Below are 15,808 nucleotides of genomic sequence, written 5' to 3' on the forward strand. Positions count from 1 at the left end.
AGGAACCTTTACTTTGTGTTGTCTCTAAATGGATCCAGGTAACAATTCAGAGGCAGAGCAGCAGCACAGACCTCACTTTTCCATCCAGTTTTGGCCGGATATGTTTCACTGTTATAGTGGCAGTGAGGGCGTGAGGGCAAATCCTTCCCCCTCTTGCAGAGGTGGACATGCTGTGATAAAAATAACACGTTTGTACTCAAATACAATCAACAATCCAGACCACAGTTTCACAGTAACGTCACATGCCAATAAAATAGCCCTGGAGTTTGTGTTAATTGCATGTTCAGTTTTTGTGTTGGGGTCGTGGTAGCAGGAATAGCATGTGTGTCATTAATAACATTAATTATGGCAGCGTTGCATGTAGGTGTTCCAGTTCCAGGGCCCTGATATTATGCACACTGGTTCACTGTCAGGGCTCACTGGGACACTTAAATGGAACACAGCCATCGTTAGTGTCATTAGCAACACCTGTGCTCTCCCTGCTAAAACTAATCTGATGATATGATTGGCTGTGAAAGAAGCCTGTTCAGGGGCCAGACCGAACATGAAGTAGTAATTTTTGACTGGTACGGTGTCATTAAAAGAGTCAGGGTCTGTTCAGAGCCTAAGCTCTCTAAATGATGATTTATGATGATGTTTAATGAAACCACGTGATTATTTTTCTAAAATTGTTTTGAGTTTCCTATAAAAAATAAAAAAGACTGGTAGAATTAGCTGCATTTTGTGGTAAATTGGGTGCTTTCTACTTTATTTATGCAGTTAACTAAAATACTAATTACTAGTGAAATGGTCATTAGTCAGTGATTGACTGCTGAATTACATATGGAGTCCCCAACTACTTCAGTTGTTTAGGAGAATGCTGCAACGCACTTTTGCTGTGAAGCTGTGGACTTTCCATCAGCATGACGGTGAGTAGATAATACCTGAACTGTAATCTTTGGGTGAATTTATCCTTAGTAAATCAGTATATCAGTAAATCACAACAAGGAACACGTTATAACTTCAAAATAAAACAGGAAATAGCAAAACAAAAAACACCTGTGTGGATTATTAGTATCATTATTATTTGTGACATGCACAAATATATATATTTATATGTTAACTAGAGTTAAAATCATTAGATAAAATAATCTGATAAAATGTTTATGCAACTGTTCTGATAATTGATTTATCGTTAAAGTACATCTTCAAGGGAAAGTAGGCCCTTTTTAACTCCTGTTTTTATTTGTTTTATATGATATCAAACTAAATATCTCTATATTTTCGACTGATGACATTAACGTGGCTTTCAGAAACACAGTTTTCTGCATATCCATACAGCAAATGATTCATTATTAATTGAGAAAACAATCCGCAGATTACCTCCTGATCCTGAGCTGCAGCCTTTACTCAGACTGTCCCACATACAGGACAGGCTGTCCCACCTGAACACATCGTGACGTGGAAGCGGGGGGGACGTCACGTGACAGCTGAAGGTGCAAAACCAACAAAATAAAAATGCAAATAAGTGTGTGACGTATTTAAACCTTACAAACATACCAAACAGAGTCACACAGCACCAGGACCTGACCGCTGTTATCAAATAGGTTTCTCCCTCCCCGCCTCCCCCCCTGCCTCCCCCTCTCCCTCTGCCAGCAGCAGAAGGAGCATCCTATAGGCTAATCAGTTGGTAGTTTCAATCCAGCCTCAGCATCCTCCCCCTCCCAGAAGAGGACAGCCAGCAGCCGGCGTTGCGCGAGGTGATTTTTGCCCGCTACCATGGTGGAAATGACGGATATCGTGTGCCTTCTCGTCCCGCTGCTGATGCTCCCGGGCTCTGCCTTCCAGAGCGACGTGAAGAGCGTCAAAGAGGCGGAAAAGACGGGGAATTTCATGGAAGACGAGCAGTGGCTGTCCACCATTTCACAGTACAGCCGCAAGATCAAGCACTGGAATCGCTTCAGAGACGTAAGTCCGCCGTGTTGATTGAGAGATGCGCGGTAATGCGGTACAAGATGCGCTGGCCGCGGGGGGGGAAAAACACGCACGGCCGTTAAGAAGCAGTAATAATAGTTATCGTCACGCACTTTCTTACACTGATTATACACACAAACTTGGCGCTGCTGTGGAGCACACGCGCAGACTTCAGAATAGATGTTTCAAAATAAGAAAATAATCAGAATAATCCCTCTGAGGTCTCTGTTTGGATGGTAAAAATGTGTATTTTGGGCATTTTTAATGGAATGACATGTTAAAATATATGAGGGGTTGTTTACAGTGTTCACAGTGTGCCTTGTTTTGAATGAATGGCATCTGCATGTGGACATTCAGCCTGATGTTGCTATTGTTTGTGAAGAATGACTCAAAATATATAGATTTTTAGATAAGGTAAATGAGAAACACTCACTTGTTTGTTTTACTTCTTCCTCAAAATTCAAAGTGATATTAATTTGGAGAGGAATGAGTGAAATTTTGCCAAAATCACAAACACAAACCATCTGTACTCAACTGCCCTTCCCACTTTTTAGTGTATATGCCCTTTAGTTAATTATACACAGTTAATGTTTGAGTCCCACTTGCACAGCAGGAGCAGTATAGACCTATTCCATCATGCCGCCCTTAATATGGGTTACCTCAGATGTGTTTCCAGACGTGTCCCGGGAGATTTCACAAACAAGAGAATTAAGCAATTAGAGCACAGGGGCGTAGATTGATTGATGTGCATATTCACCTACTGAACTGAACTGGGTTGCAGGGATTGATTAAAGCCTGCCGGGTATACATGCGGTGATATATTGCTGTGTCTGTAAATGTATGGATGTAGTTTTGCCTCCAGCTCTGTGAGATGATTACTAATGATCCCGATAGGATTTGGACAATAGCACAGTCGGATTATGTTCCATATTACTCCTGTTAATTGGGTTTTAATTGATCCGGGGTGGTTAGGAGCACGTGATAGGTATCATTATTGGATTTGAAATGTGAGCAGTTGGCTTCAGCTTGAGCATCTTGTATGAGAAGAACAATGCCAAAGAGCCTTGGTAAATAATAACCGTCAGAGAGAGGCTGGGGTGTCATTCTGGGTGCATTCATACAGATCCTTAAACCACTGACGTCCCTGAAGAAAAAGTGAAAATTGGCAGCAGCCTCTCCTGGGATCGGATTACTTTGACTGTGATTGCTTGAAGAGTATGTCCTCAGGAACTGTACTTTGAGAAGTAATGAAATTGTGGGCATGGAAAGATTAAGTCAGAATTATTGTGGGATTATAACTCACTGGATGCGGCTCTATATTTACACAGCTTTGATCCAAAATGTTAGTTAGAGCTGCAACTTCACTCTGAATCCAGCAAAGCATGGGGAAAAGAAGCCGCTCCTCTAAAGGCTCATTTATGCTCCCTTTACGTACAAAAACATATATGTCCAGTTCATCTGATATACCCGTCCATTCCCATCATACATCCATGCCTCCTTCACGTTGGCATTCATCTTAAGCAATACAACCACTAGGGGGCACGGCATAAAGTCGAATTTGTCTTGCATGGACCTCCATTTTTCCTTCGCCAGCGTCAAACTCACATTTCATTCCTGTCCAATCTGCTCCCAGCTGTTCTGTAGTAAAACTTCTCACCAACTCCCATTACCTCATGTCATGTCTCGCTCAAACTACTGGCTCCACTACTGTACTGCCCCCCACGACTACCTGAGGTACGGCTCCATTGGTCCATATCCATAAGCTTTCAGAAAACATAAAGAAATGCAGACAAAATGGACGTAGAGTGCGGACAGAAGGCTCCGTCCATATCTAACTTTAAGCAAAAATTAGCCTTAAGGCTGGAGATATACTTGCTTTCAACAATGCATTTGGGTCCTTTTGGAGCGTCGGTTGTGCACGTCCTCAGGAATTAACACAATGTGTGCGCAAGATGCCATATGCACATGAACTGTAAGAGTTTGGGGATATGACAGGGTCAGGAGTCAGTATGGGCAGGGGCATGGACAACAAGCTAACATGTACCATGTAGGTGTATTCTCCAGTAACAGGGGTAATATATAGGCAGCGAGCAACTACATTCATGACGCAGTACATCTGTGAATAAAAGCACAAATACACAGGCATCGTACATGTGGAGCATCCTCAAGGTATAAACGGTTCAGGGAAAGTGGGATCTTCTTCTTAACATTGCTTAAAGGGTTGCCATCCAATATAAAGATGTCACTTTCTTGCTCTGCTTTCCCTTTTTTCCTCAATTTAACATCAAAGCTGCCGTGCAACACAAACACCCCCCCGCAGCTCCACACTGCATCTCTTTCATGATCATTATTCCCAGAGGTGATTGTCTCAATGTGTGACGGTGTGTGCGTGCATTTAAGCAAGAAGAAGGAGAAGAAGAAGTGAGATTTTTGTTAGGGTTTGTGCGAGCGCGTTGAAGGGCAGGCGTGGTGGTGGTGTCTCTGGTGATGATGATGATGACAGGAGGAACATCAGAGAAGCGAACCACTGAACCTCCCGGGGGAATCGCCAGTAGAAACAGCTTTGATTTCAGCTTGCTGCCGTAGCAACAGCGGTCTCCGTGTTATGTAGTTGAAATGGAGCATGTATCACTGAGGGTTTGATGACTCTATTCCCATCGCCGGTCCGGCTTCAGGGTGGAGGAAACAGTGGAGCCGTCCCTTATTAAGATTTTTTCATATCAGTCAACCTGTGCACTTCCTCAGCTGAAACACCATGTGTGCAACCAGCTCATATTTTCTTGATTCTTAATGAGAGCTGCTGAATATTGATTACCTGTATAATGAACATTTAATTGGTGTTGCTTCATGCTGCTGTTTGAGCTAAAAAATGAACTAGAAAACGAGCCGCTCAGTCTCTGGGAATTGTTTAGTTGATGTATGAAGGACTGCCATTGACACAGTTATAGGTATTCAGATTACACAAATTGATGCTGACTTGCCGTCCTCCGAGAGCTGAACGTTGAATATTAATCCAACACTGGAAAGCAATAATCAAAGCAGCGCAACATGAAAGACGAGCTCTTTCATTCTCCCCTCTGCATGTGCGCAAACACACACGGATTCACACAAACTCCCTCACACACAATACATAGGCTGCAGAAGGCGGCACACTGTAAATATTTCTTTTTTTTATTATTCTCTCACAAGGCGTAAACGCAGAATCAGGATAAGAGGCTCTTTCACTTCCAATAAAAATAGCTCCCCACACTTCAATTCAATTTATTTCACAGGAAGACAAGGAGATTAGATTTAACAGTTACAGTCAACAAATAATCGAATGGGATACCTTCAATCCTTTAATCTGACAGGTGCACTCAACATTTCATTCCACTAATGCACCAAATCCAGGGGAAAAAAACAGAAAGCATGGGAACAGGGAAGGCAGTCATGGTGACTGAATGCAGAGTTGTTATTTTAAGCTGAAGAATGACATTTTTGGTGTTATTTGGCAGGTTCTTACGAGACATTTGCCACTTTTAGTTCAGGATTTTTTTGATCAATTTCTCAAGCTGCAACGATTAATCAATGAGCTGTCAACTATTGAATTTATCCCCAACTATTCAATCGATTAATCAGTTTGAGTAATAAGAAAAAAAGAAGTTCAGAATTCCTTGATTGCATCCTGAATGTGAATATTTCATTTTCTTTGCTCCTGTATGACAGTAAATTAAATACCTTTGGGTTTTGGAGAAAGAAAACATTTGAAGGCATGATTTTAGGCTTTGGAAAACACTGATAGGCACTTTTCATCATTTTATAGACCAAACAAGTGATTGTTTAATCGAGAAAATAGATCGATTAATCAGCGATGCAAAGAATCTTTAGTTGCAGCTGGGGCTGGGTGTCTTTCTTCGATACCAACCGATGGCCTAATTGAGTATCAAAAAATGTCATTTCAAATCCTAAGGAGTTAATCTCATCGGCGTCAGAGACCCAATAAGCATGCAGCATGTTTATTGTGCCGAGATGTAATGTGCCGGTGATTGGCTGTGTCGAGGCACACAAGAAAAAGTCTAGGTTAGGCCCAGAGACGGGGCTCACCACAGATGTGTGTAATGTTATCTTTTGTTAAAACAGATTTCATGAAATTGGTATAAAAAAAGTATCATTTAGGAACCAGGATCAAATTCAAGCTGCCGCTCAGCCTTGCTTCCAAACTGCCACTACGCCATCTTTGCATCTGGTACCTAGTTCTACTTATATATAAATCTATGATACCAGTATCGAAATCTTTTAACGATGCCCAGCCCTAGTTGCAGCCACATTTTCTTCATTTCCCACTGTTGTTACTCACAAGAGAGGCTGTCCAACCAGAAAGATGGAGGCACGCAGCAGCTAAAGAAAACAGATGCAAGTAGAATAATAAAACACATGTTGTTGTTTGTAACACGCTCATTTTTATTTTAAGCCCCATTTTTAAGAACAGATGCTGAATTAAATTTGTTTTGCACGCAGACATTCAAAGACTCAATTACAGGGACAATTAGATGTCAGCTGGGATCATCCCACCAGTTGAGGCCCTATCTATTTTCATTACAGTATGAAATTAAATGGTTGGAGACTTTCTGCATTTTGTGCACAGTGGATCCAATTTGTTATGTCTTCTAAAGGCAAACCAACGGTAAATTCAATTTTTTGCTCAACTTCCCTTGTAAAAATGATACTGTCCATGAAATCACCAGGCCATGAAATTGGTCTGATGTTTTACTCCTGTCGATTTAAGATAAACTCAGATACGTGCCTTAAAATGGATGATGGTTATGACGTATCAATGCAAATCCACCCCAAAGGAAGATGTTTATTGTCAGCTTTCATCACACATGCCAGTATGAACATAAAAGAGTGATGTTTGTTAGTATTTTCTCTGTCTGTGCCTGGTAAATCCTTATCTTAAAAACACATACCTCTACAGTCGGGGACCACCCAGCGCCAATCCTGCTCGCACCTGTTATGCATTCACTTCATTTTGAAGCAACAGGAAACACTTGGTGCCAGCGCGAAAACATCAGATCCCTCGTCGATGCCAATGGATTAAATATGCAGAATGGAGGAGGCACTTGCGGCAGGTTCTGGCAATCTGGTGAGAACATTTGACTGGAGGTTTGCTTTGAATACTTTCACTGACCCGCCTGATTTTAGCCTCTCGTGCTCTTGAACTGGCCACAATCCAGCAGAATTTTTAACACTTTGTGGTTGCGGGTGCAGCCATCAGTGCTCCTTTTTTATCATTTCACTGTAGCGTACGAAACATAATTGTGGATAATGGCTTCTGTAACGCTGGAGCCAAATACTCCATTAAAGACTATCTAGATGAACAGTAAATTATCGTCTCTAACCCTGCGCTCAGTCTGGCTTTCCCATCTCGCAGCCGCTCGACTACCCCATTTTTCTGATGTTAGAATAGACTGCTACTGATGCATTCATGCTATGAATCGTGATAACAGCTTATCAGAAATCCATTAGTTTATCTGCTCTCGCTTTGTGTGCGACGAGTCGTTCCATATCATACTTCATAATTCTCCATGAGGCTGCAAATGTCCAGAGTGCATCTCATTCACTTCCAACAGTTTCGAGAGAGCCGGTCTGGTCATTCAGGGTTTGGACGAGTGACTGGTGCTCTGTGGGGTGTCTTGGCTGGCTACCAGAGGCCTAGGTGGGCTGTAATTGAGTAGAAGGGGGAGAAAAAAAAAAGACGAAACAGCCTTTCATCATGCCTGCCCTGCGTGCACGGCTACAGCTGCTTCCCACTGCAGTACAATAGCCACAGCTGAAGGGCACAGGTGCCGCAGAGAGACGGAGGGGACTTTCTAAGTGGTGAGGAAAGGTGATAAATATCCAATTTCTTAGCAGATGCAATTGTGTACGTAATTGAATAAATTTGTCTTCATCCACATCTCTCCATGTGGTGTTGACTAATAGCTGAAATAAAAGAGACGGGCCTTTTGAAGCATCTTTTTGTTCAGCATTCTTCCTTAGAGATGCTGGAAATCCCAGCGTGCCAGCAGTTGGATTTCACAAGCATGACTTGTCGAAGTGACCTGTTTCTGTGTTGGCTACACATGAGAGTCGGTATGCCAAATAGGCTGTTTGCTGCAGAGAACACCTGACATCCAGGAATCTGTTTAATGAACTCTTTCTGTAGTTAAAAAACTGAACAGTAAACAGCCCCAAAATAGTCTGAAAGGTGCATCGGTGTGACGAAGGACAATTTGAAACTCAAGAGTTGTATTTGTTAGGTGTTTAGCCCTCATTTGAAAATGCACTATGCCTCTTAAATCATTACGAGACTGTTTGTGGCTTTTGAGAGTCTGTGAGGCAGGTTCAATAAATCACAGCTTTTTTCTTTTAAAACTAACAATAACTCTAAGTGGCAGTGGCTGTCCCTACAGTAAATGCCACCCAAGTGTTATTACCTTTGGGCTTGAGCCAGGCTGAGTCACAGCCAGTATAACCTCAGCTCCTGTAGGTGCATTCAAACAAGGGATTTTGAATAGAAAACTGTGTGAACATAACGGTGTAATTCCGGATATTTTAGCACCTGAGATCAACTGAGAGTCGGCTTGTTTAGAAATTTGATCGCTGATCTTGAAGAAGACATAAGGGGCCGAAGCATAAATCTTCCCGACTCCCGAGAAAGTATTTGTTGTAATCAAACTCAGAAAAACATGCACAGAAATACAGATACATGCACGGAAATACAGATACATGCACGGAAATACAGATACATGCACTGAGATACAGATACATGCACACATAGAAACCCTCATTGTTTGGAGCTGAGATGCTTGTTTTGAAAGGCGCTGATAGGTGAGAAGGTCTCCTGGTCCGAACTAACTCAAGCATGACTTGCAGGATTTGTTCACATGTTGAAGTAGTGCACAGGGCTTCAATAAGGTCAATAAGAACACTCCCTTAAAAAGAAGGATTTGGTTGTGTGGTTCCTTTGAAAGTCAAAAATACTGTTTGAAAGCATGAACACTTAAGAATAAATCTCTGTCTTACTTGTGTGAGAATCTAGCCCAAGCTAGGCAGCCAAGCAGAATTAACCTATGTTCAAATTAGCATTTTGATCTTTTTATGCCAGGACTAACTATGCTACAGTACCTGAATAATACTTCTTAATTTAAATGTTTTCTACATGTATGGTCTGTTGGATGCTGACTCTTTAGCAAGTCATCAATTGACTTTTGACAATTAGCTTATTTAATCAGCTAACTACAGCTGATTAAATCTGCAATTTGTCTCAATTTCAGAAATGAGACATAAAAATCGTGTACTGTATGAATTCAGTAAAACTTCATAAACAGAAAGCTTAGCCTAGCTAGACAGGTATAGCAGCGGTAGGCTAACAGCTAACGAGATGTTCGTTGTACATACTTTGGAAGGTCAAATTCAGTTAATGATTTTGAAAAATAGTAACAACTTAATGTTCAAAATGATTTGTACAAATGATACAAACAAACAGTGAGCCCATAGTATTCATATGAATCTATTTTTAAGTAAGTAACTTGACATTTTGACAGCTAGTCTGCCTTTTCCACAAGACGAGCCACATTTCAATCCAATGTTGATCTGATTGTGACTCTCTTATTTAATTACATTGTCTTAGCCTCCCCCGTCTCAAATCATTGTCTGATTATTATCCTTCTTGAAGCCCCTACCAAGGCAATTTCATTGATTTTCCATTGTTGTACATGTCTGTTTTCCAGTTGAGCTCGGTGTTTTCAGTGAAGTGTGAAGGTTCTCGCTGTTTGTACCAGATTCTCCTGTGAGTTGCAGACTGTTTTCTTATTCCCCGCAGGGCCCTGAAAGGCACAAGGTCTGATTTTATTTATAGATAGTGAGTACAGAGCTGGCATGAGTGTGCAGAGACTTTGTGGACTAAGTGTGATTTTTACAGCTGTGTGTGTGTGTGTGTTGTGCATGTTGTGACTATGTCAAAAAGATAAGGACAAAGCCAGACAGCTTCAGAGCTCATCACCAATATGGATCAAAATTTCTCTCAAATTCAGCAGAACTGGTGCATTTTTGCCCGGTACCTTTTAATATGTATCCAGTGAAACGGAAAAAGCAATTCACCATTGACATAATTGAGTCCAAGCTTTAGGCAGCTTTTGTATTTGTTCTTTTATCCATCCTTCACTGTCAGAGTATTTCTGACGTCACTCATCTCTATCTGAGCATAAAGACAGACATCACAGCCTTTTTTGAACAAGGCAGGAAATTATTATGTATAATACACAATATCTGTAGCATTTAAGTGTCACACCGCTCATTGCCGATGTAGATGAATACCCTTTGTCCACCACCTTCAGTATGAAAGAGATTATTCATGTATGAACCAGTAAGGCGGAGTGCAATGCAGACAATATGTCTGTTCATCTGTCAAAGTATATTTTCAGATAGGAATCTATCTGCAAACTCAAGCATAAGAAATATGTAAATTATTCATTCTAAGTTAGACCTGCGGGAGGGCCAACGCTCTCGATTGTAATTGCTTTTTTGCGCGCAGCCCGGTGCATCTATTGTATCTCGCGCACAATCTGCTTTTGGATCTTATACATCTGATTTTCGTGAATGTGGACACAAATCTGACCTTTCGCCAAGAGCATTGTTTTCTCCACCCATGTTGAAATGCTCCTGCGGCACACAGGGAAAAACATGCAGGAAACCAGTCAGTGTTGCTGAAAAATCCACAATCCTTCTCTGTCTAGTGGTTTTTGTTTGTGTTTTTTGGTTTAACATCTCCGTTGTGAAATACTACAGAAAAGCAAAGGCAACACATCTTTTTCTCTACTGAGGTACTGAAACACTTGCTCTACAACTGGAAATAAGTGATTTTCTGCCATTTGAACTTTAACTTTTACACTATACCCCTGCATAATGTTGTCCAAAATATCAACAATCAAAACATTGATATTTGAGTAACAGTTTCAGTTCTTATTCTCTGCAGTATCGACACACCGGTACCAGCTGCGCTTTAGCTTACAGCTAATGGAGCTAATAGTTTACAGCTGAGCTAAACACACAGCAGGACTGAGAGTTTCTGTTCAGAGGAACATGAAGCGTTAACTGTAGTGTAATGTAAAAATACAACAAGTATACAGTTAATAAATATACTGAAGTACGTTTTCTTAGCGTCACCATCAGCCACACAACATGTATTGTGTTAACAGAAGAAGGTCTGGGCTCTTGCAGTCGGTGGAGAGTGCTCCCCCTAGAGGCCCTGGAGCACTTCTGTTGTGGCGACTAGATGTGCACGTGTTTTCGGGGGTTTGTGTGTTTTCGATTTTGGATCATTTTTGTATTTACTCGTTTTTCTTAATGGAAGTATTTTGGGCCATTCATGTATTTGTTTGTATCTGGAGCACATTTCCAAAATGCTGTGCATTTGTTGTGTCGTGTTGTCTAATTGACAAAGTTTGTTTTCTTAAATGTGGGTAATGCAGTTCAAAATATTAGTTCCCAGAGTGGAAACGCATCAGAGGCTCTGCAGATGACACAATATAGAACATGGTAATCCATATTCTGCTTATATCAAAGTCTACCTTTCAAACCAGAGTCTAATGTGTGTAAACGAGGGTGTAGGTTTAGTTTCATGTATGAAACTATTATTAAAGTGTAAGAAAAACAGGCAATGTGCTTGACTGTTTTACCTTTTAATGATCTAGTGTCTTTTTAAGAGAGTTGTACCTTCGTTCCTGAGGCAGGGCAGCCTGTATATAGCCTGAGAGAAAGCAAAAATAGTCCTCCAGCACTCCACGCTCCACTCGCTGCTGCTCCTGAAGGAAAACAGAAAGATAAGCATAATTTAGTGAGAAGAAATAAATGTTTAAACCCCAGATTTATCTCGCGACTACTAGTGAGAACTTCTGCTCTATATCATCGCTTCGTCTCCACCCTTATTTTGTCCATCGATCTGTTTCCCAAAAGTACTAACCCCTATTTCACCTTTTACTTATGCAGTCCTCCGAGCTCTCTTATGTAAGCCTCGCTCTTGACTCCGTCCTGTAAGGGAGGCAGACCAGACTCTCAGTGTTTGATGCTGTGCCTCTTCTCTGCAATCCTTAAGCAACAGCTCACAGCCCTGTGTGCATGCAGAAATAGAGGAATCAGCGGGGCTGTTTCTCGCCCCCTGCAGCCCAGCGTGCATGAAGATAAGTGGAGAACATATAGGAGGCCAATATTGTTGAGGGGGTTTTGTTTCATCTCAGACGCACCTCATGTGATCTATAAACCAAAGCTGAGAGGCCGTGAACGGCAACTGGGTCTTTATGTGAATCTCTAGGTGGGAGGAAGTGACACAATTCTGTATGTAGCATCATCGCCAAAGACAACCTCAAGGCAATGTAACGTTTTTTTTATTTCTCGGCTTGATTTCATCAGATTCGGGGCTTATATATTGTACTACAATAGTATCTTATATATATTTACTTCAGCAGTGTGCTTCCAAAGAAAGATATTTATTGCACTTTTGGAAACCAACTGCATGTCTCTTCTATTATTACAATTTTAAGCTGAACTTTGGGTGTTTTCCTGCTTTCTGACCAACTAATGAAATGCTTTCCATCCTCACTGTACGTGGTCAGCCTCTCTTCGCCCTCATCTGTCAGGGACTCTCGTCTTTGAGGGGGTTCTTGTATATGCTGAAGGACCGTCAGCTGTCAGCCGACAGAGAAAGTGGGACTTCAGCAGCATGAGTGGTGGGCATGCAGCCCGGTCCTTGATGAAGTCTGGAGGGAGATTACAGTGAGGAGGACCTTCAGTTTAGAGTGGCATTCAGTGGCATTCTGGCAAGCAGGTGACTGTCTGATCAAAACCCCAGCTCGCCTACACATCTCTTGCATTTGATGAACACCCAAGTTTTTAAAAAAAGCATTTCTGTGACTCGCCTCTCAAGAAAAACGTCAGCATCAGTTGTTGCGAGAGCCAAAAAAACCGACATACCCTAATTAAGTGTTTTTGTGCCTGAAAGTTTACAGACTGGGGCCTCCCTCGATGAAGATTTACCTGCACAACGATTCTTGGTGCATCTTGATGTATCTCAATGTATCGCAGCCTCAATATTCTATATTACTGCACATGACTTCTTTTTTAGTGCTTAATACAGGAAGTCAGATTAATCTAAACGCCCTTTTTATTCAGAAAGTCCGTTTTAGATATCTCTTCTAGCCTGGGAACACCTCAGATGCCCCAGGAGGAGCTGGAAAGCATTGCTGGGTTGAGGGTCATCTGGACTACCCTGCTTAGCCTTAGCCTGCTGCCACTGCGGCCCAGAGGTGCTTCCCTGTAGGTTCATGAAACTGCTGATCTCTACCTCCCTCCAACACATCTCCCAGCATACAAAAGTAACATTAGCCTAGCATTCGCCCTCAATTCAATGCAAGATAGCTACATTACTACACAACTCTATTGTCCAGCCAACATTAGCAGTAATTTTGTGTAGGCTGCAAACTCAGATTATGTTCTGTCACAGTATTGATGCAGAAATGTCCACCCCTCTACCTCGATGCTCGCATTGACTTGGCAGCACCTCTGAGGCTTTTTCACTTCACTCGTAAAAATGGTCCGGGCACGGAAGCACTGTCATCCATGAAAACCGGAGATTGGGGTCTGCGTGGGCTGAAATTTGCTGTGAATTTTATGACCTTAAGTGTTTTTTTGTGATACGGCGTGATGTTCTGCGTGGGTTTGATATAACCACCAAAGACAGACATTAACATTAATTGTGAGAAAAGGTCAAGTATGAACGTTCATCCGGCAGATGAGCCCGCACAAATCTCCACATGAGAGCCTTATCACTATCCTTTGTTACTGATGATGAGGCAGTGGTGCACTCCACTGTCACCGTGAACAAACCCCTCAGGATAACCACCGTGAACACAGAGTGCATCCGACAGCTGACATTTAACAAGAATCACCTGTCAGTCACACGCACGACCTGTCAGACGGACACGCACACACCCATCACCCAGTTTCATGTCCGTGCTTCTTTTTCAATCCACCTAACAAGCACAATATCTGTCTTTCACACACTATTTGGTAGTGACGCTGCAGTTCCTCATGAGCTGAGCCCAATTTTACAGTGGACAGGCTCATCGGGTCGTGATCCCTCCCCCACACAGATATGAGGGATTGTGATCTGTCAATCAGTGTTGTGGAGCTCGGCAGCAGGGTGAACAGTCTGCCATGTTTGATGCCGAGGGTAAGCCTCCCCGCTCTGTTTAACAAGAGGAGATCTTTCTGATGTTATCAGGTAGATCACAGAGCTCCTGGATACAGCGGAGTGTTTCAACTCCGAGCTTGCTTCCTCTAATCACTTAAAAAAACCTGGCAGTCTTTTCTTCAGATTTTTGGTCTCTGAGTCATATTTGTGATATAACTCCTCTGCTGTGTGCCAAACTTGTCACCGTGTTCCTGAGTCTCATGCTCACTTTCATTGTACACTCAGGAGAATTTATTCTCACCCTAATACATTTTCTGCAGCCTCTCCTTTATGAAATCATTGATTTCCAGTCTTGTCAGCGCAGCAGGACACTTTCCTCATCGGTCCTGGCAGAAACACAAATACAGAAAAGCTGCTAAATAATGCAGGAGCTGGAGCATCAATAAAGGAGACATGGGAGGCTTCTGATTAATGGCCAGGTCGTAAACTCTTTGAGGTCTTACCCTGCTAATGCGTGGCTCCGTCAGGCCCGACAAGGTTAAACAACATAACCTGCGATCATTCATGAAGCTCAACCGGAGTGTTGAGAGAGAATGGAGACACAAGCCAGTTTACTGGAAGCGATTTTTCTGTCATTGAGCCGCGGAAATGAGCTCAGCGCTGCAGCAACTAGAAGAGGAGCCGAGCAGCAGAAGCGCAGTGTGGTAGATTTGTGTGTAGTCCTTGCCAGTGATGAAAATATTTACCTCTGTGAAATAAAAACTGTGAGGGTCAAAGAAGAAGGTCCCAGCTTTCACGAGGGCTGCTTATTTCACATGTTGTGTCAGGATTTATCACCTTTCGGGGAGCTGTTTGGCACACGCTCCCAGTACAGTAAATGTTTACGGTGATGAGTAAGTCATCGCTAAGAAGGGAGGGGGGGTGGATGACTGTAAATATCTGGAAATAACTCATGTTTTTTTATTTCAGACACAGCAATATGATCAAAAAAGCTTTAAATCTGAACCATCTCTTGTGGGATTTCTTTATATTTGAAGAAAAAACAACCAAAAATGTGTCCAGTGTAATGCACGGTTACACTGTTTGGAATTAGAGGGTTTATTGAGACAATATCTGGAAAGGTCGATATTCTCAGTATGTGATTTTTCTTCACCTTATTTATATTTATGTAATATTAAAGGCCGTATGCTACTTTCTGTTGAAGTTGAAACAATTTTGGTTATTTCACTGGATGGATTTCTGTTTTTATGGGTGTTTCTCTTGCTTTTTTCACTGCAATGTAAAAAAAAGTGACAATATTTTTAAAAAAATCAAGGAATCCGATTACCTCAAAATTATAAAGTTAAGACTTTTAGTAAACTTTATAGCTTGTACAGCTTAAATTGAATAGTCTGATTAACTTATAAATTCAGAGGTAATCAGGTTCCTGACTTTTTTAAAGTCAAGTCTTTTTAAAATTTACACTGCGGTTTTAATTCTCGTATTATTATTCGATGTATTTCCGCTTTACGAATTGCACGTCCTTTTCCCTGTAGTTATGTCAGTGCTTTTTCATCCGGAACTTAGTTTAAAAACGTTATTTTTCACAGTTCACTTTGTATATGATGTTCATAGTTTACCGTTTGTTCTTGTGTATCATGTTTTTAA

General features: G+C 41.7%; 1 protein-coding gene across 1 annotated transcript in view; it reads left to right on the forward strand.

The window, feature by feature from the left end:
- Positions 1–1,586: 1,586 nt before the first annotated feature.
- Positions 1,587–15,808, forward strand: part of spock2 (SPARC (osteonectin), cwcv and kazal like domains proteoglycan 2) — a 34,099-nt gene continuing 19,877 nt past the window's right edge. The window contains exon 1 of the mRNA XM_084376217.1: positions 1,587–1,947. Coding sequence (XP_084232343.1) covers positions 1,759–1,947 — 189 coding nt within the window. The 5' untranslated portion in view covers positions 1,587–1,758. The remainder of the gene's footprint in view (positions 1,948–15,808) is intronic.

The sequence above is a fragment of the Pagrus pagrus genome (assembly GCF_965226575.1).
Source record: "Pagrus pagrus genome assembly, chromosome: 15".
NCBI lineage: Eukaryota > Metazoa > Chordata > Actinopteri > Spariformes > Sparidae > Pagrus > Pagrus pagrus.